This window comes from Peromyscus maniculatus, chromosome 8, assembly GCF_049852395.1.
Source record: "Peromyscus maniculatus bairdii isolate BWxNUB_F1_BW_parent chromosome 8, HU_Pman_BW_mat_3.1, whole genome shotgun sequence".
In the NCBI taxonomy this organism is placed as follows: Eukaryota; Metazoa; Chordata; class Mammalia; order Rodentia; family Cricetidae; genus Peromyscus; species Peromyscus maniculatus.
Window position 1 is genome coordinate 53,565,559 of NC_134859.1, and position 25,015 is coordinate 53,590,573.

At 49.6% G+C, this 25,015-nt stretch overlaps 1 protein-coding gene across 2 annotated transcripts; it reads right to left on the minus strand.

Annotated features, from left to right (window-relative positions):
• Window positions 1-7,161: 7,161 nt before the first annotated feature.
• Arhgef15 (Rho guanine nucleotide exchange factor 15) lies at window positions 7,162-21,520 on the minus strand. 2 transcript variants are annotated; one of them, XM_006973484.4, is made up of 16 exons: window positions 21,390-21,520; window positions 18,859-19,514; window positions 18,258-18,590; window positions 17,942-17,996; window positions 16,719-16,777; window positions 16,429-16,640; window positions 16,164-16,324; window positions 15,844-15,996; window positions 15,099-15,228; window positions 12,025-12,099; window positions 11,830-11,922; window positions 11,595-11,755; window positions 11,341-11,493; window positions 10,893-10,975; window positions 10,678-10,785; window positions 7,162-8,961 (listed from the first exon to the last, which is right to left on the minus strand). In XM_006973484.4, exons 2-16 carry the CDS (start codon window positions 19,463-19,465, stop codon window positions 8,810-8,812), a joined length of 2,535 nt encoding a protein of 844 aa, XP_006973546.1. In that variant the 5' UTR covers window positions 19,466-19,514; window positions 21,390-21,520; the 3' UTR covers window positions 7,162-8,809. The 2 variants fall into 2 exon arrangements, with proteins under 2 accessions (XP_006973546.1, XP_015847836.1); XM_015992350.3 differs by lacking the exon at window positions 21,390-21,520 and adding an exon at window positions 20,928-21,029.
• Between the last annotated feature and the right edge of the window lie 3,495 nt (window positions 21,521-25,015).

The following is a 25,015-nucleotide window of genomic DNA, read 5'->3' on the forward strand; positions in this document are numbered from 1 at the left end:
TCTTTTGTTGCTCTTCACTTTTCCTGTCGGTGTGCATTTCCACTCTTGGATCTCTTCCTTAGTTATCCGTCCCTGGCATTGTCTCCGGTACCCACATGTGGCTCCTCAAGCTCCAGGTGGCACGTCCCGCATGCTCAGGATGTGGCCACACCGCTTTTTTTGTACCTCAGTCCATTCATCTGGAAGGCAGACCGTAAGACTGTCTCAGGGACTCCATTTGACGGTTGAGATAAAGAACGGAGTCCTTGCTGGCTCCCAGCATATGGTATTGTCTCTGTTCAATTCTATTTATAGTTGTTTTGAAGTCTCACCAGCAACAGAGAAAAGACAAAAGCACAGAGGACCGTGCCTGGCTGACATCCTCGCATAATCATTACTGCTGCAGAGTTCAAGGGAGTTGAAGCAAAAGAAGTGTTAACACTGAATCTCAGAGTTAACTGAGCAGCCAGATGCCAGGGATGGTTCCAACTGGGGACTCATCCTCCTATTCTGGCCTCCCTGCTTCCCTGAGTAGCCTGTTGCCTCTCGGCAGACCAGGACTCTTGTGCACACGGTGGTCCAGCACCCAAGCTGTGCCTCTAATCCCATAGCCCCTGTTCCACGTGCAAACATTCTGGAGCCCTACGAGATAAGTACTGTCCTCAGAACAGCCAGCTAATCCAAGGCTGAACCCTGAGGCTACCCGGTAGGATGGTAGGACGGTAGGATGGTCACTCTGCAGAGCCAGAGATCGCCAGTGTTTCCTTTCTCAGATCCTTTTTGGGGTTTCCTCGAGTTTCCAAGCCTTTCTTCTATTAACAACGAGCAGATCTCACAGCAACGCTTGGAAGACTCTTGAAAATGTGTTTCTAAAGAACGTAACTTCTGGAAGATTATGCCGTGAATGCAATACCACTTTTTATAGAGCTTACAAACAAGGACCACTAGATAAAGCATGATTTACACACACACACACACACTACACACACACACACATCATTGCATAGTTTTTTGTTGTTGTTTTTTTTCAAAAGCAGTGGAAAATAAGCAAAAGTCTCCTGTGGTGGTGACTTCTCAGAAGAGGCTGAAGAGTGGGCGGAGGGGCCACACCGGCTTATACATGCAATTATTGATCACAGTCAAGTTCCTGGGTGAAGTGGTGGGCGCTCATACACCTGAACTATTTTTTTCAGGTTTATTTTTACTTTATGCGTATGGATGTTTTGCCTGCATGGGTGTCTGTGCACCGTGTACACTCCTGGTGTTCTCAGAGGCCAGAAAAGGGCATCAGATCCCCTGGAAATGGAGTTACAGATGATTGTGAACCACCATGTGTGTGCTGAGAACCGAACCCAAATCGTCCTGAAGAGCAACCAGTGTTAACCGCTCAGCCATCTCTCCAGTCCATAATCTTAAAAAAAATTAATAATTGTTGTTCAGTGGACCAGCAAGGTGGCTCAGAATGTAAAGGTACCTGTTGCCAAGCCTAGAGACGATTTTTGATCCCTGTGGCCCCGAACACACACAGAGTGAAAGGGAGAATAAAATGTAACTTAAAAATAAATATATGTGGGGGATGGGGAGATGGTGCAATAGTTAAGAGCACATGCTGTTCTTCCAAAGGACTTGGGTTCATTTCCCAACACCCACATGGCAGTTACAACTGTCTATAACTCCAAGATCTGACACCCTCACACAAACATACATGCAGGCAAAACACTAATGCACATAAAATAAAAATAGATAAATTAAAAATAAATAAATGTCATTTCAATTTATTTATTTATTTATTTATTATGTATACACTTATACACTGTTCTGCTTGCATATTTGCCTGCACACCAGAAGAGGGCACCAGATCTCACTACAGGTGGTTGTGAGTCACACCATGTGGGTGCTGAGAATTGAGCTCAGGACCTCTGGAAGAGCAGCCAGTGTTCTTAAGCTCTGAGCCATCTCTCCAATCCAATTAAAATTTTTTGTTTGTTTTTTTCAAGACAGGGTTTCTCTGTGTAGTTTTGGTGCCTGTCCTGGATCTCACTCTGTAGACCAGGCTGGCCTTGAACTCATAGAGATCCGCCTGGCTCTACCTCCGGAGTGCTGGGATTAAAAGCGTGCGCTGCCACCGCCACCCGGCTCCAATTTTAAATTTTAAGAATTACTTTTCAGAAGATACCTGAAAACAGCTCGAGCCGAGAACACGCCTCTCATCCCAGCACGTGGGAGGCGAAGGCAGGGCATCAAGCATTCGAAATGACCCCCAACTGTGTAATGAATTTCCAAGCCTACAGGAGACCCTGTCTCAACAGCCAAGACAAATCCAGATGTGTTTCACACATATTTAATCATACCAGGGCTACATGGTATGATCCTATCTGAATAAGGGGGTGGGGAGTGCAGTAAAGAAAGGAGAACAGTTCAAGAAAGGAAATGTAATCTTAGTGGCTTCCAGCTCAGCAGCAGAATGTTTACGGAGTCACAATACATAAGGTAAACACTGCTTGATGGATTTCCACTCTTAGCATCAACAGACAGACAAAGCTACAAAGCTTGGAAGAATGCAGTGAAGACAGACACGGGTGAACACAGCAGCCTCCACGTTACCCAATAAGAAGTCTGGAAGAGTAAAGCAGAGAGGTGAGTAGAGGGAGGGTTGGCAGATTCAGGCTCAGTGAATCCATTTCCTCAAGGTCTCAACCCCTGACTGGAGTAAGTGACACATCCTATAAGAAGAACTGGAATTGTGTTTCTGTAAAAGGCCACATAATAAATACACAGGGCTTTTATAGGGCGGAGAGACGGCTCAGCAGTTAAAAGCACTCACTGCTCCTACGGAGGATCCAGGTTCAGTTCCCAGCACTGGACGGTAACTCACAACTGTCACTCCAGTTCTAGGGAAGCCGGTGCTGCTGTGACAGCCACAAACTACTATATGCAGATGATGCCCAGACATACACTGAGGTACACACAGACACAGACACAGACACAGACACACACACACACACACACACACACACACACGCGCGCGCGCGCGCGCGCGCGCGCATGAATATTCTTAAGTTTTTTGAGTACGTCTTTACAACTACCCAGCTTGGCTAGCGGAGTCTAAAAGTCTCCACAGACAGCTGTTCCAGTATATAACACTTTGTCCCCCCATCCTCTGGGTCACCTACTCCCGGTGGGATTAGGCTCTAATTGTCCCGGTTGTCTCCAGTTTCGATAGCCCTTACTGATCTTGGGCTCCTCCTGTCTCACTTCCTTACATCTTTCTCAAGTGTGCCAGGGCTTCACCTCCCCAGTAATTTCCTACACTCTGACCTTTGTCTAGTGGTCTACTTCTTAGGAAACCCAAATAATGACAGGCCACCTTTTTTGTTTGTTTGTTTGGTTTGGTTTTTTTTTTTTTTTTTTTTTTTTTTTCAAGACAGTGTTTCTCTGTGTAACAGTCCTGACTGTCCTGGAACTCACTCTGCAGACCAGGCTGGCCTCGAACTCACAGAGATCCAACTGCCTCTGCCTCCCAAGTGCTGGGATCAAAGGCATGGGCTACCACCACCCGGCTGATATGCCACTTTTTAAAATACTGTACTAGCTAATACATAGAGGTATGGCTCTATGTGGGCACAGGAATGCAATTTATTTATTTATTTTAAAGCTTTAGTCTAAATTGTATTTCATCTGCAATTTAGAAAACACACACACACACACACACACACACACACACATACACACACACACACTGGAACAACTAGATTTCTTTAAAACCACTGAGCAGGATGAACTTCCACACTGATTTTGCGCAGCGTCTATTCAGACTTAAAACCAAGAGCAAAGTTAAGACTCTCCCCCCACACTCTGTGTCAGGTAAACCAGATGACTTCCCTAACTTTAAATATCTTTTAAATACATAAATACATATTGTCTTCTTATATCTTTTTTTTTCTTTTTCTTTTTGATTTTTTGAGACAGGGTTTCTCTGTGTAGCTTTGTGCCTTTCCTGGGACTCACTTGGTAGCCCAGGCTGGCCTCGAACTCACAGAGATCTGCCTGGCTCTGCCTCCCGAGTGCTGGGATTAAAGGCGTGCGCCACCACCGCCCGGCAGCTTCTTATATCTTAAGCTTCAGGTCTCCTAACTTGCACTGGCTTTTTTTAGGTACCCCCCTTGGGGAACCCTAAAGTAGAGTGACATGGGCATATATTTCTGCAAGATTTATAAAAATCAGGCCAGGTCTGGTAGTTCATGTCTGTCATCTCAGGACTTGGGAGCCTGAGGCAGGAGGATTCCTGTGAGTTGGAGGTCAGACACAGAGGGAGACCCTGTCTCAAAAACAAACAAACTAAACAAAAACAAAACCCAACCAACCAAACTAACAACATCAACAACAAACCCAAAAGCTGGGTACGGTGGTGTATGCCTTTAATCCCAGCACTCAAGAGGCAGAGACAGGAGGATCTCTGTGAGTTTGAGGCCACCCTGGTCTGTATAGAGAGTAGCAGTCCAGCCAGGTGACATAGTGAGACCCTGCCTAAAAAGAAAAGAAAAATGAAACAAACAAAAATACAATTAATTACTGACATCTAACTAAAGGAAGATGAGTTGAGGAAGCTTTTCATTTGCCTTTAGTGACTACAGCAGGTAGGCATCAGCATTCCTTGCTCTAGCTGTTCATGTTTATATAAGCGGTATTGCCTTTTGAATAGGCATTTAGTGATCGAGGTGTGTGTGTGTGTGTGTGTGTGTGTGTGTGTGTGTGTGTGTGTGTGTGTGTGCCGTGCTCGCGCATGCACCCTGGCTTGGCTCAACAGCCTGGCTGGCCTCAAACTTTCTGTGAAGTTGGCCTTGAACTCTGGATCTTCTTGCCTCTCCCTCACAATGTGCACCGCCACACCTTACTCAGTGATTTAGGTTCTAATGAAGGGCTAAAGTGATGCGCAGTGTGGCCATTGCTAGGTTAGTGGGGGATCTAAATGCCACCAACGAGTGAGTGGATTTGGAAGAAGATTCTTCCCTTACTTAGGACTCAGATCCTAGGCTATCTGCTTGACTCTGCTTGACTTGACTGTGGCTATTTTGAGCTGTATTATGGTTCAGACCTTATTTGTTTTGTTTGAATCTTGCTAGGAGCTCAGGATGACACTGAATCAAAGTCTTGCTTTAGCCTTCTAAATACAGGTAGTCCATACCTGTGCCACCAGATCCTGCTGGTTTGGATCTTAAATGTCCTTTGGAGGGCATGTATTGAAGGCTTAGTTGAGGTTAGTTGGTGGGAGGAACCTTTAGAATGCAGGGCCTAATAGAAGTTAGGGCCCTGAGACCATGCCTTTGAAGGGACATTGGAACGTCCATCATTTCCTCTTTTGGTTCCTATCCACCATGAGGTGTGCAGATTCCCACTGCCAGGCACCCTCTGCTCTGCTGCAGCCCTGGAGCGCCAGAGCAAGCAAGCATAGCTAAAACCTCTGAAACCCTGAGTTAAAACAAAGCTTTCCTTACAAGCTGGGTTTGTCTGGGTACTCAAAGTCAAGCGAGGCGAGTTACAACAACAAGATTGTTCAGGATTAACCCCTCTGCTTTCCTGGTAAACTGTAGGTAATTAAGAACAGCTCAGGTGGAGTTTATGAGCAGAATCCGACACCAAAAATGTGCTTAACTCTTCCCTTTGGTTTAAGGCAAACCAAGTACATTTGATCTGGGAGAAGTCATTTTGTCCTATCCAAAATACACACCCTTCTCACAGGGATCTGCTTGTTCTTGCTACTACTATTAATCTAATTGTCAGTAAATCTTCCCCACCTCCCAATAAATTTCACTCTGTACAGTCTTAGATCTGCGCTTTTTTCCTTGTGGTGCTTTTGTGAACAGCCTCGATTACACACTGCAAGACTGTGTTCTCAGACAAAACAAATGAGATCCATTGATCCTGCCAATCCTTCTTCAGCCTGGTCCCATGATTCACTGAACCAAACTCACGTGTCCCTATTAAATTATCATCTACTTGAGAATTCAGGGGTTTTCTGAACAGTTTGGTGGGTAGTAAGCCCTTGTTATAGGGATGAATCTCTGATCAGGGTACCCTGAAAATACATATAATGGATGCCAAGTAGCAGAAATTATAAGAGTAGTTAAGGGCCTTGGCAGACTGAACTCTAAGGCAGTGATTAGCCCACCTGCATCCTGGAGCTGGCTGGCCTGTGTTCCAGTGCCCAGTCTACAGTTTGTTAGCTGTGTTACTTGACCTCTCAACTCAGTGCCTCAGTTTCTTCATCCACATAACAATAATGATGGCAATATTTGTATCTGAATTACAGGATTATTGAGAGGGTTAAAAGAATTAACATGTGCCAGGCAGTGGGGGCACATGCCTTAAATCCCAGAGGCAGGTGGATCTCTGAGTTCAAGGCCAGCCTGGTCTACAAAGAGAGTTCCAGGACAGCCAGAGCTATACAGAGAAACCCTCTTTCAATGCCCCACCCCCCAAAAAGAAAAGAAACCGGTGTAGATATACCAGGTCCATCTCCACCATCTTCTACTTACAACTCCCGGCCTAGAGTCCCTTTGTCACACACCCTAGATCATTCCACAGCTTCTCTCTTGTCATCTGGGTCTCAGCTCAGATGTCGTCTCCTCCAGGATCTTCCCTGAAGCTACTCTCCCTCACCCCAACACCATTCTGTGTCACAGCCTTTGCTGGGTGTATTTTCTTCCTAACAGGGTGACCTCACTATATCTTACCTATCCATTTGCTGATTTTGGAGTCCACTCAAACCAATACAGGCCTCCTAAGGTGAAGGACGCTTTTCACACTGTCTTTTTTTTATCCCCTGGAACTGTGCATGGCACACAGGAGGTGGTCAAGAAGCGGGCATAGAACGGAATCAAACTTGGCCGGTCAGTGAAAGGCCGCTGTCCATTCTCTGCTCCTGGGACCTCCCGCTGTACCCTCCACACAGCTGCAGCCAGGCTGACCCCGACCTGCCTTCTTCCCCAGCCTGCCCCAGCCCCAGCCGCAGCTGCTCTAGTCCACTGCAGGCACAGAGCTCTAAGAAGCTGTGCAGGGGCCAACACGCTCCAGGCAGGCCTTGCACCTGGGCTCTGAGCCCGAATTCCAGCGGAACTGACACCTGTCCTCGGCACCCCTGTATCCAGTGTCATCCCCACAAAACACCTCATTTGTAGACCATTTGCTCCTTCACGCCCCGATGAGCCTCGGGATAAAGCCAGCAACATTTATTGAGGGTCTCCCATGCGGCTGGCACTTTGCTGGGTGAAAGCTGTGGACAAGCCAAGTGCCCTTCTGCCTTCGAGTCACCTCCCATAGTCATCACGGCGGTTTCTGCCTGGGCAGGTTGTAAGAAGAACACTGAAGAGCATGAAGGATATGAAGGAAGGGCATTGTGCAATCGTGCAGAGAGACTTTGCCCAGGCTTGAGCTCCAACCCCAGGCACCGTCCACTCTACCGTCCTTGCCCTCACCTCTCCAGCATCACGCAGGACAGGTTCTCATCGGCAGAAACTGTGGTTGAGGCTGGGCAACACCCCCAGCTCTCTACTCCCTCCACTGAGCTCAGCCCTCTGTTTCTGATGAAGTGAATCCCAGGACGGTCAGCGGCTGGCCCGGGACTCATTCTGCAGCCCGAGGCTGGCTGACATGATGACAGTTCAGCTTGGGAGACATGCAGAGCAGACCCGGGTTATGGAGGTCAGTGTTTGGGACAGGAAAATATTCACAGACTGCAGAGGATCTTTCATCCCAGCTACTTAGTTCCTGGGTGCCCTGCCAGGCCATTTGACTGCTTCAGAACGTCACCCTTCAGCTGTCGTGAAACCCGGAGACATCCAAGAGACCCAGGTTCCATGGCTCTCATCCACAGTCCTAGCCTCTGGCCAAGCTGTACCCTGGACTCTCTTTAGAACTCTGGCCAAACGTCTTCTTTGGAGAAAATAACAGGGGAAAAAAATGACATTTTCAGTCACTAACAAGACTGGCCCTCCCTCTCTCTCTCTCTTGCATGCACACACACACACACCACGTTCAGCAGAATTGCCTTTCTAGATACATATACACATGGACACACATGCACACATGTTCTCCGAGATACACCCTGGATTCTTCTAGAAGAAAGGAAGTGATTTGAAAGGGCATAAGAAGTAGTCCAGAAATAGCCGGGTGGCGCACGCCTTTAATCCCAGCACTCGGGAGGCAGAGGCAGGCGGATCTCTGTGAGTTCAAGGCCAGCCTGGTCTACAAAGTGAGTTCCAGGAAAGGCGCAAAGCTACACAGAGAAACCCTGTCTCGAAAAACCAAAAAAAAAAAAAAAAAAAAAGAAGAAGAAGAAGAAGAAGAAGTAATCCAGAAATAGAAGTATTAGATTAATTTAATACTTCCTATATTCAAAGGACAGGACCAGTGGCTTCTGTAGAACCAAGTAGGGTGGTTACTGGTCTCTTGGACCCAAGTCACCATCTTCTTTGGCTGAATGGGTTCCTGCCCATCCCCGTTGTCTACAGGGATACTCCAACGACGCCATTTCAACGCATCACCCTGGTTTCCTCTTCCTCAGTGATACTCGATAGCCAGGGTCTTGGCCTTGGCCACTCTGTCTCCATTGGCAACACATTCAAGCCATCCTCATTCTTTCTTGTTGTGGGCTCAGATGGCCTCTTTCATTAGCTGCTCTGTCCTGAAGCTCTCTCTCTATTGGGTACCACTAGAGGTAGTGTTCCCACCGACAGCAAATAGATGATGGATGGATATGGACAGATGGGCAGACTTTGTCTTCTCCTCTCTGCTGCCAGAGTCCCAATCTGCGCCCCCTCCCCAGCCTGGATCAAGGTTGAGGGGTGTCAGAAGTGCCTGAAGAGGGTCCCCCAGCCTCGAGGAGCTTCTGGTGCTGGCGAAGATGCTTTCTCCTTTCATGTTCTCCCGTGACTTCACACACCAATTGGGCAGGGAAGGCTCCAGGAAGCCCCTTCAGCCAACCTGGGGAAAGAAAAACAGGCTTCTGGGGAGCAGGGACAGAGGTCAGGTGACTGGGGAAAGGAGACCCTCTGGGATCTCAGGTCATAGTGGGTTGGGGATTAGTGGAGAAGCATGGAGCCGAGAATTCAACTCAGTTACTACCCACTCCAGGAAGTGACGTCAGCATCTGAGAGGGTCTGTGGCAGTTCTGTGTTGGGTCCTGCAATGACCGCTCCTGTCAATCAGAAGAACTTCTGGGCTTGAGAGCTGGCTCAGCGGTTAAGAGAATTTGGTGCTCTCCCAGAGGACCCAGGTTCGATTCCCAGCACCCACATGGTAACCCACAACCATCTGTAACTCCAGTCTCAGTGGATCCAGTGCCCTCTTCTGACCTCGGCAGGCATCAGACATAAATGCATGCAAAACACTCATACACACAAAATAATAAAATAGATAAATCTACTAAATAAATAATAAGGAAAAATAAATCTAAAAAAAGAACTCTTAGAAGGGGCGAGATCTTATCTGTTACCACTGTGACCTCGTTTGCTCCCAGCCCCTGTTCTGGATCGGTCTGGGCACTGGCCCCCTTCCCTTATTGCACAGCAGGTCCTAGGCCTTCGCCCTGCCTGTGCCCTGCAGCTGGTCCACCCTTCCTCCAGACCCCGAACGCCTAGACTGATCACCCCTGTCCCGCTCACACATCGCCTCCTAGTGAGGTCTACCTCACCTGAGGACTTGAGATCCTACCAAACCCTGGCACTCCCCGCCCTTACTCCATTTTCCCATGGCACGCATCCCCTTCCAACACACTACACACAATCTATACTTATTTAGACCATTTAGACTCGTTTCGTTTGAGACAGTGTCTTGCTATCTAGTTGTGGCTGGTTCAGAATTCGTTCTGTAACCCAATGAAACAACAATCCTCCTGCTTCAACCTCCCCAGTACTCGGACTACACAAATAGGCTGTCAATAAAGAATTCCCAGAACTGGATTTTTTGTTTATTGTTTTTTTGTTTTTTGAGACACAGGGTTTCTCTGTGTAGCTTTGCGCCTTTCCTGGAACTCACTTGGTAGCCCAGGCTGGCCTCGAACTCACAGAAATCTGCCTGGCTCTGCCTCCCGAGTGCTGGAATTAAAGGCGTGTGCCACCACTGCCCGGCTTTTTTTTTTTTTTTTTGAGAAAGGGTCTCAGTCAGGCAGTGGTGGTGCACGCCTTTACTCCTAACACTTGGAAGGCAGAGGCAGGCAGATCTCTGTGAGTTCAAGGCCAGCATGGTCTACAGAGAGTTCCAGGACAGCCAGAGGTACACAGAGAAACCCTACCTTAGGAAAGAGAGGGGGAGAGAGAGAGAGAGAGAGAGAGAGAGAGAGAGAGAGAGAGAGAGACTCATTATGTAACCCTTGCTGGTCTAAAACTCACCGTGTAGACCAGACTGACCTTGAACTCACAGAGATCTGCCTGCCTGTCGACAGAATCAGAGACCAGCGCCAGCATCACTATGTCTGGCTCCTTTAGCCTTTATTGTCCGCTTCCTCTGTTAAAGTATCCTCCAGGGCTGGGGGTGTAGTTCATTAGTGCAGCACTCGCCTATCACATGTAAGTCCCTGGACTCCGTCCCAGCACCGCCAGGGGCGAAAAACTGTTCCCCAGCAGAGCATGAAACGGTATGTGTTTGGCTCATGGTGCTCAATGAATATTTGCTGAATGAGTCCGTGAAAGGCTCTCTCACCTTCAGGATTCTTGTGTGGATGCTTGCGGGGGACCTTGGAATCCAGACTTTGGCCCTCCGTCTTGGAAGGTGTCGATGGCTCTGATGAACACAGCTCCTGGGAACACTCTGGTGGAGTATGGGTAACATTACGGTGGGACCCCCATTCTGTTTAGTCGCCGTCCAAGATCCCCCTAAGACTCACATTTTCCCTCCTCCCTTTGGCGGATGCTTACCACAGTCCTCATAGATGGTGTCTGGGGAACAGGGAAGGGGACCCGGAGTGGGAAAAGCTCCCAGCCAGCGCTGCATATCTGACCTAGTGGAGAACATAGGAGGGGGGTCACGGTTGGCCCGACAGACACTCCTGGGGGATGAAATAACAGGGGCCATAGAGGAGAGAGAGGAGCAACAGAATATGGTCGGGGAGGTCAGGTGACCGTCCTAGGGTGGCTTGTTTGTTTGCATGTTTTGACAAAGCTGCCCAGGCTGGCCTCAAACTCACGGTCCTCCTACCTACCCCAGGCTCCCCAGTGCTCAGATTATAGAGGTATGCCACCACGCTGTTTTATTCTCCTCTGCAGTGCTGGGTATTGAATCCAGGGTCTCACGCATACTAGGCAAGCTCTGTACCACTGAGCCACACCCCCAACCCCCCGAGTGTTTTCTAGAGACATGACTCACAGTGAGGCTGCTTGGAGTAGCCTGTGGGTGGGGCGCCCCTGGTGGTTGCTTAGAAGGGAGAGGCGGAATGTAGGGGGTCCAGACGGGTCAGGAACCTGCTGGGCCTGCACCAGGGAGCGATGGGCATAGTCCAGAACCTGCAGCCGCTGCCCACTGCCCAGGGAAGAGGGCGTTCAGAGGAGAGCTGGGGCGTCCTGCCAGACGCCTCTCCTCCACCCCGGCTTGGACTTCCTCCCCTCCCACGCAGGACCCACCTCTTGGGCTGAGTGATAAGCAGCAGGTCACTGAAGAGCAGCAGGCAGAGGGGAGTGAAGCGGGGGCGGGAGGTGAAGAGCACACCCCCCCTCCGAAACCCCAGCTCTGTCAGCTCCCCCTGCAATTCCAGGCGCCGTGACCAGGAGACCAGGGGCAGAGCCTGAGAGGAAAGGGAGAAGGGTTTAGCCTCGCAGCATGGTGAGGAAAGGCGCGATGGAGAGTCTGGGCACCAACCTTGACCTTGTGGAAGCGCAACCTTTGGGTGAGTCGGATCAGCTCTTCCGTCTGCTTCATGCGCCCCACCTCAGCGCTGCAGCGCTCGATGATCTGGTGAGGGGAAGCAGAGTCATCCATCCCCGCGGCCACCTGTCCCCTCCACTTCCCTCTACCCCTGGCACCTCTTCCCTCCCCAGTGTCCACCCTGCGCACCTTGCTCACAGCACTCAGGGCCTTCTGGGCATTCTCCTGGCGACTGGACCCCTCCTCTGTCTGGCCTAGGATATTCTGGAAACAAAGGGGAAAGGTGACTGAGATCCTCCGTTCCCCCGAGATTCTGAGGTGCTGCGGACCCTGCCCAGCTTTGCCCAATGTTCCGTTTCGGATTCACAGGGCCCCCAAGATAACCTTCAGCAAGGCCATGAGACCTACCACTTATCAGCTGCCAGAGCCGAGCAAGTCATATAACTGTTCAGTGCCTCAGTTTCCCCATTTATAAGATGGAGCTGATATCTATTTAGCATGTTAATAATATTGTGAGGATTCGAGGTGATATATGAAGAGGACTTAGTATACCATAAGTGGCATACCATAAATGCTCGGGGCTGTTCTTTTTTAATAATTACTAATCTAACAATATAGCAGGGCAGTTAGAAATGCCTGGATTTCTATTTATTTTGTTTTCTTTTTAGCGTGTATGTTTTTCTGAGACAGCATTTCTGCTAAGCAGCCCTGGCTGGCTTTGAACACTGAATTCTTCTGTCCACCCTCTGCAATGCTGGGGTCACAGGCATGGACCCCCACATCTGGCTCCATCCATTATTTTTGCATGGCCTAGGCCAAGTTATTCAAACTGCACCCAGTTTCCTCCTTTATAAAATCTTGCAAATAATGGTTCCTGCTCTCACACACTTGTCACTGGGGTTACACAGGTGTAGAACACTTAGAACCGGGCTTGGACAGCACACTCAGCAATCACTGAGTTAGTATGATATCATTGTTATCATGCCGTCTACATAGAGGCCAGATAAAGCTAAATAAAACTGGAAGGAGTTGGGTTAGAAATCAATGGTAGAGTGTTTGTCTAGCATGAGTGAGGGAGGCATCAGTTTGATCCTCTCTCTCTCTCTCTCTCTCTCTCTCTCTCTCTCTCTCTCTCTCACACACACACACACACACACACACACACACACACAAAATTAAATTAAAAGAAAAAGTCTGCGCACACCTGTTATCCCAATACTCAAGAAGCTGAGGCAGAAGACCGCAAGTTTGAGGCTGGCCTGAGCTGCGTAGTGAGTTCTAAACAACAACAACAAACAAACAAAACAAAAAACAAACAAACAAAAACTCCAGCAACAAAAAAGCAAAGCCAATTGTCTCAAGACAAAGAAAGAGAAAAAAGTTGGGCACTCTAAGATTCCAATACTGGCCGGGCAGTGGTGGCACACGCCTTTAATTCCAGCACTTGAGAGGCAGATCCAGGTGGATCTCTGTGAGTTCGAGGCCAGCCTGGTCTACAGAGTGAGTTCCAGGACAGCCAAGGCTACACAGAGAAACCCTGTCTTGAAAAACCAAAAAAAAAAAAAAAAAAAATTCCAGTACTGGAGCTGGAGAGATGGCTCAGCAGTTAAGAGCATTGGCTGCTCTTCCAGAGGACCAGGATTCAATTCCCAGCAACCACATTGTGGCTCACAACCATCTATAATGGGATCTGATTCCCTCTTCTGATGTGCAGTCTCTGTCTGAAGATATAGAGCACTCATATACATTAAATAAATAAATAAATAAATAAATAAATAAATAAATAAATAAATAAATAAATAAATAAATGGATTCCAATACTGCCAGGCATGGGGATGCACACCTTTAATGCCATTACTCTACAGGTGCAGGCAAGCAGATCTCATGGAGCCAGGCCAGCCTGGAATACATAGCAAGCCAGCCATAACTACATAATGAGATTTTTGTCTAAAAAAGGAAAAGAAGAAAGAAAAATACTGGGGGGCTAGAGAGATGGCTCAGCAGTTAAGAAAACTCCATGCTCTTTCAGAGGACCCAGGTTCAACTACCAGCGTCCACATGGCAGCTCACAACTGTCTGTAACTCCAGTTCCAGAGGAGCCAGTTCACTTTTCTGGCCTCCACAGACACTAGGCACGCATGTGATGCACACACATGCGTACAGGCAAAACATGCACATAAAATCAAAACATATAAATCTTTTAAAAAATTCCAATACTCGGTGAATTAGTCAAAGGTTTTGGGTCAAAATGTGTTTCTCTGGCTCAGAGGGTAACAGCTTTTGTGAGTCCTACACAGAGAAATCGAGAACTGACTCCTGTAATGTACCCTGGGATGGCTCAGCAGGAAAAGGCATTTCGCAGCCTAAAGACCTGAATGTGATCCCCAGGACCCAGGTGTTGAAAAAACAAATTGGCCAGGTGGTGGTGGTGCACGCCTTTAATCCCAGGCAGAGGCAGGTGGATCTCTGTGAGTTCGAGGCCAGCCTGGGCTACCAAGTGAGTTCCAGGAAAGGCACAAAGCTACACAGAGAAACCCTGTCTCGAAAAACCAAAAAAAAAAAAAAAAAAGAAAGAAAAAAAAGAAAGAAAGAAAGAAAGAAAGAAAAGAAAAAGAAAAAAGCAAATTGGCTTCCACAAGTTTTCCTGTGACATCTGCATGTTGTCCTCTGACTTCCATGTACACACCAACACACACACACACACACACCAACACATACACACACACACAGAGAGATGCAAGAGAAGTGTTTCATAAAACACTCTTTTTTCCCTCAGTATTATCCCACTAAGGAACTTTTTCATTTATTTAAACTTTATTTATTTAGTTGCCCTGGAGATTGAATCCAAGGCCTAGTCTAGTACACTCTAGGCAAGATGTCTAACCACTAAGCTACAGTGCTCAGCCCTACACTACAGCCTCCATAAAAATCGAATTTTATAGATACACTATAAATCTATGTACTCGTCATGGCTCTGAAGTCCACAATCACTGGAATAGCTAAGGTTTATTTTTTCATTCCTCCCAAAAACCATTGCTTGTCCCTTTGGAGATCTCAACTAGTTAGAGGCTGAGCCCAAGAAAGTCTAGAAGGCTCTTTCCGTCCTCTGAGGCATTTAGGGAGCTGAGGTTGGGAGAGTTGCCCTGAGAGGATGTCTGTGGTCACGGTGGGATAGGAAATGGTGATAACTAGACCCGAGGCCTCGGAGAGCGTTCGCGCGGCGGGGTCGGTGGGAGGGAACAGACTCCAAGCCAGGACAGTACCTGCAGCAGCATCCGGAGCCGGGTAATGCGCTGGAAGGGCAACAGCAGGAAAGAGGGCAGCGGAAGCCGCTCGCATTTGGGGAGGCTCTGCAGCCGTCGCAGCTCCGCCGAGAAGCGCACGTTAGTGTCCCTGCAAGGAAGCCCAGGTGCCCAGGGGTTCCCTGAAGTAGGGTCCGGAGCCCTCCGAGCTCTGGGCTCAGCCTTAACATGGCTTCACAGGCTCCTCCAACTCCGGGACACAGAACGCCCTTCTACACAGTTTTGCTTTCATAATTTCAATTCCCCAACACCATCACATGGAACATTCCAGAAACAAACAATCCGTACATTTTGGAGTCAGTGCCTTTCTGACTAGCAATGATAAAAAAAAAAATCTCAAGATGCCCCACGCTATCTCATCTGGAACATCAATAATCCCTTTGTCCAGCGTATATACACTACCCACCCATCCATCACTTAGTAGCTATCCTATCTGTCAAACTGACTGTGGTGATACCGTGGAGCTGTGTCCACGTAATCCTTAACTGACTTACTAAAGTCCACAAAGTGCAAGAGTATCGATGCTGACAATTTTATTACATTACATTGCTCTAATTTTTCTATTTTATTATCAGCTGTTGTTCAATTCTTACCGGGCCTAATTTATAAATTGTTTTCTTAGATACGGACGTGTAAGGTTTATCACTATCCACGGGTGGTCTCGGAACACACTCCCAGGGAGAAAGGAGAAAAGCACTGTACTCACATAAGGCGGCTATAGGTCTCCTCCTGATACTGCTGGTTCCGGACGTAATCCACATACACTGAGAAGGGGCCGACTGCGTGGGCATGCACCACGTCGCACAGGTCACTGATGTGTGGGGAAGAACGGACACGGGATAGTAATGTTCCCAGAAACCTGAAAGCATGGAGGAAGCCATTAATGGAAGGACAGGAAGTCTGGTTCTCCAGGCTTTTCAGGAGAGTGCTGAAAACCAAGTCCGTGGAAGGAAAGGTCTAGAAGAGGGAGAAAGCTAAGGAGGATGCTCAGCAACCCACAGCCCACATTCCTAGGACCCCACTGACCGCTCACTGACACCCTGGACTCGCTGCACGTTGGAGAAAAGTGTGTGATGATCCCGAGGAGTGAGTGTGTCCCGGAGAGCCCGACTCAGGACGAAGGTGTCGGTCAGTAGCCTCAGAGAGCGTAGGTAGGAGGCCTCTGAGGTCACCACCTCAAACAGGCTCTAGACAGGAGAGCAGGGCCACAGTAAAAAGGCCAGTCACCTCACAACTAGCCCTGACTCGGGTCACATACCTCCCCATTCCAGTCCCACCATGGGGTGCCCACCTCCTGCATACGCCTTTCCTGGGGGCTTAGGCTCTCTAGGAGACCACTGGCTCTCACAGCCGGGAGCTCCTGCCACAGAGTGTTCCGAGGTCCAGGGAGCCTGGAGAAGGTGGGAGCTTCTCCGGGATTAGCCGGAGAGGGGCCCCCATCCTCACCCACACCCCACAGCTCCTCTGACAGCACAGCTGCTCTGTAAGTCTGGTATAAAGGTTCTGGAAGGTAAACAGAGAACATCAGAGAGGTCCAAGCCCCAGACCCCTTCCCTCCTGCCTGTCACAGGAGAGACCTACCGTCCTGCAGGGGTAGCTCCCACTGCTGTTCCTTCAATCCCTCCAGCCCCTCCTCATCCCTGTGGAGAAAGAGAAGAAGACATGTGAGGTCCAGTTGATGGGTGTCATTCACATGACAGAGAAAAGAGAGCTGCAGAACCCATATGCCCATTGTATGGAGGGATCCTGACAGCTCCAGATCAAACTCCAGGTGTTCCTGTGTGCCTGTCTCTCAGCTACTGTGCAATAGATATTTCCAAGTCCCTCCCTCCAGCCCTCTCACCCCGGAGCATCGTCTAGAAGGCCTTCTTTGTGGTTTGGTGAAACGCCACATGGTCAAACTCTCCCACCTGTGGCTCCCTGTCTCCCCTCTCCTAGTTACTCTCAAGCTAAAAGCTACTACAGTAAACATTTCCAAACAAATGAACATACCTGGATTATTACTTCTAATAAGAAAGCAATTAATCTAAAATGGTTAGCAAGCCTGGAACACATAAGAGATGGCCATGGTTGCCAAATGGTTTTACCAACAATCATTCTAATGGAGGGCCTGAGGAGTGGCTCAGTGGTTAAGAGTATGTGCTATTCTTGCAGAGAATCCGGGTTTGATTCCCAGCACCTACATCAGATGGCTCACAACTACCTGTAACACAACCTACAGGGGGAGAGCCCACTGTTTTGGCCTCCATAAGTACGTGCAGACAGACAGACAGACAGACAGACAGACACACACACACACACACACACACACACACACGATTAAAAGTAAATCTTAAAAATAACTTTAATACAGACTCACAGTAAGATAAGAATATTAAAGCAGAGCTTGGCCCTGACTTTGGTTTGTTTGTTTGTCTCTTTGTTTTGTTTTGTTTTTTTGTTATTGTTTTGAAAATGAACTGTGAGATGTATTCCAGGCTGGCCTCAACTCCTGATTTTCCTGCCTCAGTCTGCTGTGTGCTGGGATTATAGCCTGTGCCACTAAGCCTAGCTTGAGCTCAAATTTTTTGCAATCTTATTCCTCAATAATCCTACAGAACAGAGTCAAGCATATTCCTATTTCTTAGAGAAAGACTCTGAAACCCAGAAAAGAGAATTTATTTAAAGTTATATGACTAAAATATAGCTTTACAACTATATTTGTTGTAGATATAAGGTAGTATTCATCGGGACTTGAAAGTTAGTCTGCCCTTGCAGGAGAGGCACGGTGAGGTCAGACAGAACACAGGAGGGGAGTTCGGTACCTTCCCTCCAAGGCTGCAGGAGGAACATTCTGAGGTCCTTCTTCAGGCCTGTCCCCTGGAGAGAGAACCCAGAGTGACCACAGCTAACCTCCCAAACCTCCAAGACCCCCAGTCCAAGACACTGAACCCCAGCCCCAGTGGAGACATCAAGACTCCCCTCCACTTCCGAGCAGCAGCTGGGAGAAAAAGGGAAAGCCTAGGGCTTGGTAGGTCTGGAGCTGGCCACTCACCCCCCACCTTGTGCCCTCAAAGCCCGGAACTCCTCTCCCTGTCCCCTCTCCCTACCTTCCGTGTCCTTAACTCCCAGGCCTTGTACCTGTTTGGATCCCATCTTCCGAAGGCAGTTCCAGGTCCGGCTGTGGAAGCTCCCCAGAGGCGCTCGAATCCTGTCTGACTCGAGTGGGCTTCGGGGGCTTGAGGGGAGGTAGGAGTTTGCGCTCAGCAGTGGAGCGATAAGATGTGAGGACGACTGGAGGGTGACTGATGACGGGTGGGCTGATGCGGGAGCGGGAGGCTCGCAGTGGGGATGCTCGGCAGGGGGCCCTGAGGATGTCGTCGGAACTCCCCACAGGCACCCATCGGAGCTCCAGGCCAGGCTTTGCTACGTGGCAGACACAGGGGCAGCATGGAGGGCAGGCCAGGGCAGCATCTGTAACAGAAGGGGTTGTCTAAGGAGGAAGTCCTTGGGGCCCGGCCCATCCCGTCTCAGACTCTTCCCCCCACATAAAGGACCAACCCCAAGTATCTGTAGATCTCGTCCACCCTGTCTGCGACGCAGAGAAACATAGAAAATAGACTTCTCAAACACAAAGTCTACTAGAGTAAATGCTAGTCCTTTAAATCCCCTGGTTTTCGAGAACCGAAAACGAAGAGGAGCTAGCTGTGTTGAGGCTAACTCAATTGCACCATATGCTCACCCGGAGTGCCATTCTCCTGGGACCCATTCCCGGAAAGGACGACTTGGGGAGTCTCTTTCTCCCCATTCACATCCGAGCCCCCTTGGGAGCACCGCTCCAGGGAGTCTGAGGACTGGGCCTTGCCTTCGGCCCCCCATTCAAACTTGCCGGCCAGTCTGCGAACCGTGCCAGGGGCCGAGGCAGAGCCATCCTGGAGAGGCATCGGGAGCGAGGGCAGGGGTGATCGGGGCGACCCAGAGGGCTTGGGTGGGGGCACTGGAGAGCAGGGAGCTGGTTCTGGGGAGACGGATCGCCGGGACACCGGGCTGGGACTGGGTGTGCTGGAAGGCGAGTCGGGGGACGTCTGAGAGTCCAGGCTGGCTCTGGAGACTGAGGGGGGCAGAAGGGCGGGGGGCTTCAGGGAAGACGCGGGGGGCTCCCAGAAGATGGAGGTGCACATGGAGGCCGACGCATCATTGGGAATCTGGGGGAGCGCTTTCGATGAGGAGCCATTGTGGGGAGGCCCCGGGGAGTGTGGAGCCCGGTGGCGAGAAGGAGGGCGGGGGCGGATGATCCGAGGGGGCTTCAGGGTGGGCGGCGTTGCTGCAGGAAGGGACTGGGCTGACATCGTCTTCTGAGTGTTTCCAAGGAGGGAGGTGTTCTGCGGAAGTCATCCCCTGAGGAGGGTGGAGGGATAAAGGGCCCCTCAGTACCCCGGCTGGTGGGTAGACTGAGGCTGTCTGAAACTCTATTTTTGAGTCAGGAGAGAAGACCAGCGCATTTCCCTCCCTTCCTCCTCATCACACTGTCTTTTTTTCACCGCTCACCCTTCCTCATTCTGCCCCTGGACCCTCCTGGGCAGCTTTTCTTTCTTTGTGACAGGGTCTCTCATTATGCGTCCCAGACTGGCCTCAAACTTCCGATCCTCCGGCCTCAGCGTCCGGAGAGCTGGCATTACAAGCCTGTGCTGCCAGTGGCCAGCTGCTCTATCCTTTTTGCTGCCGCAGGCGGGCCAGAGGACACAGTGGGGGCTAAGAACAAGCTGTTGTTGGGGAGGATGGCAAGGCCAGGGTAACAGGGAACCAGTAAGATGCAGCAGCGAAGGGAGCTCGGCTTGCGGGTACAGTCACTGTGTCGGGGAGTTTATGTGAGTTAGTGTGCACTGCGATCTAAGTGCTGGATGAGTGAGAGTTGGGTGTGCCCCGGGAGGTATGCTGGGGAAGAGTGGGGTCAACCGTGGTTTGTCACCGACACATCAAGTGTGTGGTGTGAGTATAGTGTGCATGTTCTGTAACATCTGGGTAAAGCATGTGTGTATGAGTGTGTGCACAGGCACACACACGCGTGCGCGCGCGCACACACACACACACACACACACACACGCAAGCACACGTGCAAGCCAGTGCCTGAGCTGATGGATGCATCACTGTTTCCCTGTTCGGGCTGCCCCTCCCCCCTCCCATTTCCCAGTTCCTCTCTCCGGACTCTCCCTTTCCGGATTATTTTTAGTCTCCTTTTCCTGCCATGAAGATTCCTGGAGCCTCTGACCCCAGGAGACCGGGAGGCCCCAGCCTGATCTCTTCTGCTCCCCATGCTCTTATCCCTGCCACACCTGGGTCTGGTCCCAGAGCGAAGCTCCGGTGGTGGTAGGCTGGGTCCTGCCCGGATGCCCGGGGGGCGGCCACAAACCCAGGCCAAAGCATAGAACCAACAGCACTGGGGCCTGGGACGCTGGAACCTGGGGCTTCTCTTCCCCTTGACAAGGAGGATGGGGACCAGAGCTGGGACGCAAGAGAGCCCCTAAATTCCCTCTCCCATCGGAAGTCACAGCCTTCCAGGTCCCCAGTTAGGTTCTTGAGAAAAGATGGGCATCAGGGCCTCCTTAGGTTGCAGCTCACTCGGGGGGCCCCTACATGCTGCCCCGAAGCCCCTCGCTGAGGTTACCCAAGCAGTGGTCTCCTGCTCCCCAGCCTCTGCCCCTTCAGGGGACGCAATGTCCCCCGTCCCAGGTGCCTGCGTTGACTTCCTTCCCACTCCCAACTCGGGGGGCCTTTTACGGGGCCCAGAGAGTCGGGGCCCCAAGCACTTACCCTCCTGTTCCCTCCACTCTCAGGCACCTCCTAGGGCTGAGTGAGTAGGGGCAGGAAACAGGAATCCGATCCTCCTCCCAACCGGACACCACCACCCCCAACCACACCACGCTCCACATGCGCACACTGGGCCTAGAGGATGTGAGGAATCCGGCATCCAAGGTGTTGGAGGTTAGAAAAAGGCTGGCACTGGGCTGTGGAGGGCCGCTTTAAGCGTGTACCCTCACCTGTAGTGCTGTGTGATTGACAGGGGTGCCCGTGAGAATCCCGCCCGCCCATCCTCAGACCTCCCTCTCAGCGAGGGGATGTCTAGCCATCGGTTCCCACCACTTGTACAACTACTGTCTGTCTCCCCGACTTCCAACCTATTGCCTCGGTGTGAGCCAACCACACTTGGCACAAAGGGAACCTCTCTTCTTCCCCCTCTCATCTGCAGAGCCCCCCACCCCCACCCCATCTTACCTTTATGGTTTGGGGTAGTTTCTGTTTTCAGTCTATCTGCCTGCCCCCTTGGAGCACCAACTGCTGCCCAACGCCTCCAAATAAGTGTCCCCGCGTCTCTGGGGCGGGAACTGAAGGCCCAGATTTCCATCTCCACAGAGGAAGCCAGTTCCTCGGCCCCACCCAGCCATTGTGTCAGGCCAGGGGTGGGGGTGTGGAGGGAGGTGGGGAAGGGGATCTTCCAGATTTGCAGGGTGGCCTGTTGCTCACTCTTCTGCATTCCCAGTTTCTCTGCTGAGTCCCTGGGATCATTCCCTGTCCCACTGGGAGGTTCCTACACTGACTGGCCCAGAAGTCAACATCTGGGGAGAAGAAGAGACGGTGGTGGACTGCCTCCCACCGCACACCTGTAGTTGGCTCTCTGATTGGGAAACTGAGTTTCCAGGGCTGGGAGTGTGTGATAAACACAACGTGAGAGAGGTGGAGTGAGCCACACCCCAGCCTGGGAAGGAGACTGGTGGAAGTTGGCTCCGGCTGGTCAAAAGAGGACCCAGTCAGATGTCATTGGCATGGGTACACATCCATCCACACATACCAAGCCAGACCAAGGGAAGAAGATCCGGAAAGCCGGTACTGAAAGATGTTTTAAATCCCTTTTTGTTCAATGTCTAAAGCCTAAAATCTGTCTAAGGGACGACAATCTACCCTGTTCCCCAGCTTCTCCCGTCAGACCTGCTCCCAAGGATCTTAGTTGTGCCTGATGCCTGGAAATCTTCCCAAGAAATCTATGTGAAACATTCCTTCACTTCCTTCTGGAAGAAACCCTCTCAAAAGGTCTGTCCTGGCCACTCTAAAATTTCAATCCACTGGGCTACCTGGTGAGGCTTTGTCTCACCAAAAAAGAAGAAGAAGAAGAAGAAGAAGAAGAAGAAGAAGAAGAAGAAGAAGAAGAAGAAGAAGAAGAAGAAGAAGAAGAAGAAGAAGAAGAGGAGGAAGAGAAAAGAGAATCCAGGTTGAAGGTGTGGATTAGCAGTAAAGCTCCGGTCAAGCCTTTTCTGAGGCTCTGAGTTCCAAGTAAGGGCTACAGAGGAAAAGAAAGGAAATTGACTGAGGGCTAGAGAGGCGGCTCAGTGGTTACGAGCCCTTCCTAAGGGCCTGAGTCCAGTTCCCCACAATTCATGGCTCACCTATAACTCCAGTCACAAAGGATCCCACAGACACTCGTGTCCAGCCTCTAAGGGCACCCACACACAGCATACATACATACACACAGACACAGACACACAGACACACACACACACACACACACACACACACATGCTTGTGCACATAAATAAAAATAAAGAGAAGATGAAAGTAAGAACTGGGAGACAGCTCAGCAGCTAAAACCCATACTGCTGTTCTGGAGGATGCGGGTTCAGTTCCCAGCACCCACTGAGCAGCTTACAACTACCTGTAACTCCAGTTTCTGGGGGATCAAACCCCTCTGGCCTCCATGGGCACCTCTACTCATATGCACATATCCATATAAAAGTACCCACACACATGCTCCTACACACAATTAAAAAATAAAATAAATATTTTTCAAAAAGAAAGTAAAAAGAAGCCGGTCATAGTGACACACACCTTTAATCTTGGTACTTGAGAGGCAGAGGCAGGTGATCTCTGTGAGTTCGAGGCCAGCCTGGTCTACATAGTGAGTTCCAGGACAGCCAGAGACTTTGTCTTAAAAAAATGAAAAATTAAGCCGGGCGTTGGTGGCGCACGCCTTTAATCCCAGCACTCGGGAGGCAGAGGCAGGCGGATCTCTGTGAGTTCGAGGCCAGCCTGGGCTACCAAGTGAGCTCCAGGAAAGGCGCAAAGCTACACAGAGAAACCCTGTCTCGAAAAACCAAAAAAAAAAAAAAAAAAAAAAATGAAAAATTAAATTAAATTTAAAAAAGAAAGCAAGAAGGAATACAGGAGAAAAAAGGAAGATGGCTGGGGGCCATGAGGCATGCCTAGAGTCCCAGCACTTGAGAAGTGCGGGTAGGCAGCAGGATTGTGAGTTCAAGGGCATCCTTCCTAAGCTACATGACAAGACCCTCGCCTGAAAACACACAAAAGACATTGTCCTTTGACCTCGACATGTGCATGCTGTGGACGCGCCCCTCCATAAACACAACAATAATAAATAAAAATAAAATTTAAAAGGAAAAAAAAAAGAACTAAATTGCAATTCACTACACCACGTCATAGTCCTAGACTTCCTGGCACATTTGTATACATGTATATTTTTGTGCGTTTGCACGTGTGTGAGTTGACGTGGGGTCATGTGAACGTGGGCGCACATGTGATTAGAAGCCAGGGTTTGACCTGGGTGTCTTCCTTGATTCCTCTCCTCCTTACATGTATTGAGACAAGGCCTCTCACTTACACCCAGAGCTTGCCGATTCAACTAGTCCAGCTAGCCAGTTTACCTGAGAGGTCCCTGGGATTGCCTGGCATTCATGTTGAGCTAAACCCAGGTCCTCACATTCGTTCAGCAAGCCCTCCACCCTTGAATCATCTCTCAGTCCCAGTATTCCCTCTTTCCATGGCACTCATACCTGTACCATCCCATATGCTGTGTTTACACTCTGTGTTGTGCTTACAGTGAATTCTCTATATTAGAAAGCAACCCCAAAGACAGGGTCTTTATTTGTTTTATTTAGTAATGTAATGTATCCCCAAAGTACTGAAGCTGAGTCAGGCACACAATAGGTACTCACTCAACAGAAGCTGAATTTTTATCTTGTTTTGTTTTTTGAGCTGTCTCTAAGGTTGCCCAGTCTGGTCCTGAACTCCTGGGCTCAGACAATGCTCCTATCCCAGCCTCCCAAATGTTTGGCTATAACTACTCTACTATAACTCACTGTGCCAGGCAGCTGCTTGTCATTTGGCGATCCAAATGAAATGAATTGACTCTTGACCACAGTGTACTCTTTCTCTTATCCTTGTTCTTCACAGCCTATCTATGATGTGTGTTGAGTTTCCCATTATACCCCACCCTAGAGCCAAGCACCCACCCAGCCCCCATCTTTAGGTTCTTTTTTGTGGTTGTTTTTCGAGACAGGATTTCTCCATGTAGTTTCGGGTGCCTGTCTTGGATCTTGCTCTGTAGACCAGTCTGGCCTCGAACTCACAGAGGTCCACCTGGCTCTGCCTCCTGAGGGCTGGGATTAAAGGCGTGTGCGCCGCCACCCCCACCTCCCATCCCTGGCATTTTCAGGTTCTTTAGGTATTTCAAGAGAAGAACTGTTTTCTCCTAAGAGTCTTGGAGACCCCAGCAAGAAAACTAGAAACTTACATAGCCAAATAAGTCATGCATTCATTTATTTTTGACTGAAATATTAGCGGTTTTTTGTTTTGGTTTTTTGTTTGTGTGTTTATTTGGGGTGGGTTTTTTGTTTTATTTTCTTTAGTTTTGCTGTTTATAAAAGTAATATTTTTAAAAGTTCTAGCACTTTAAAGGGAGCTGAAGCAGGAAGATGATGTCAAACCGCCACCAGGTGGAGTCTGAGCATTTCAGGTGTCACTCTGGCAGTCAAAATGAACCACTGAGGCAGAGCTGTAGAAGACAGGCCTATGCCTTCCAAGATGTCGCACCCTCCTCTGTGGTACCATGG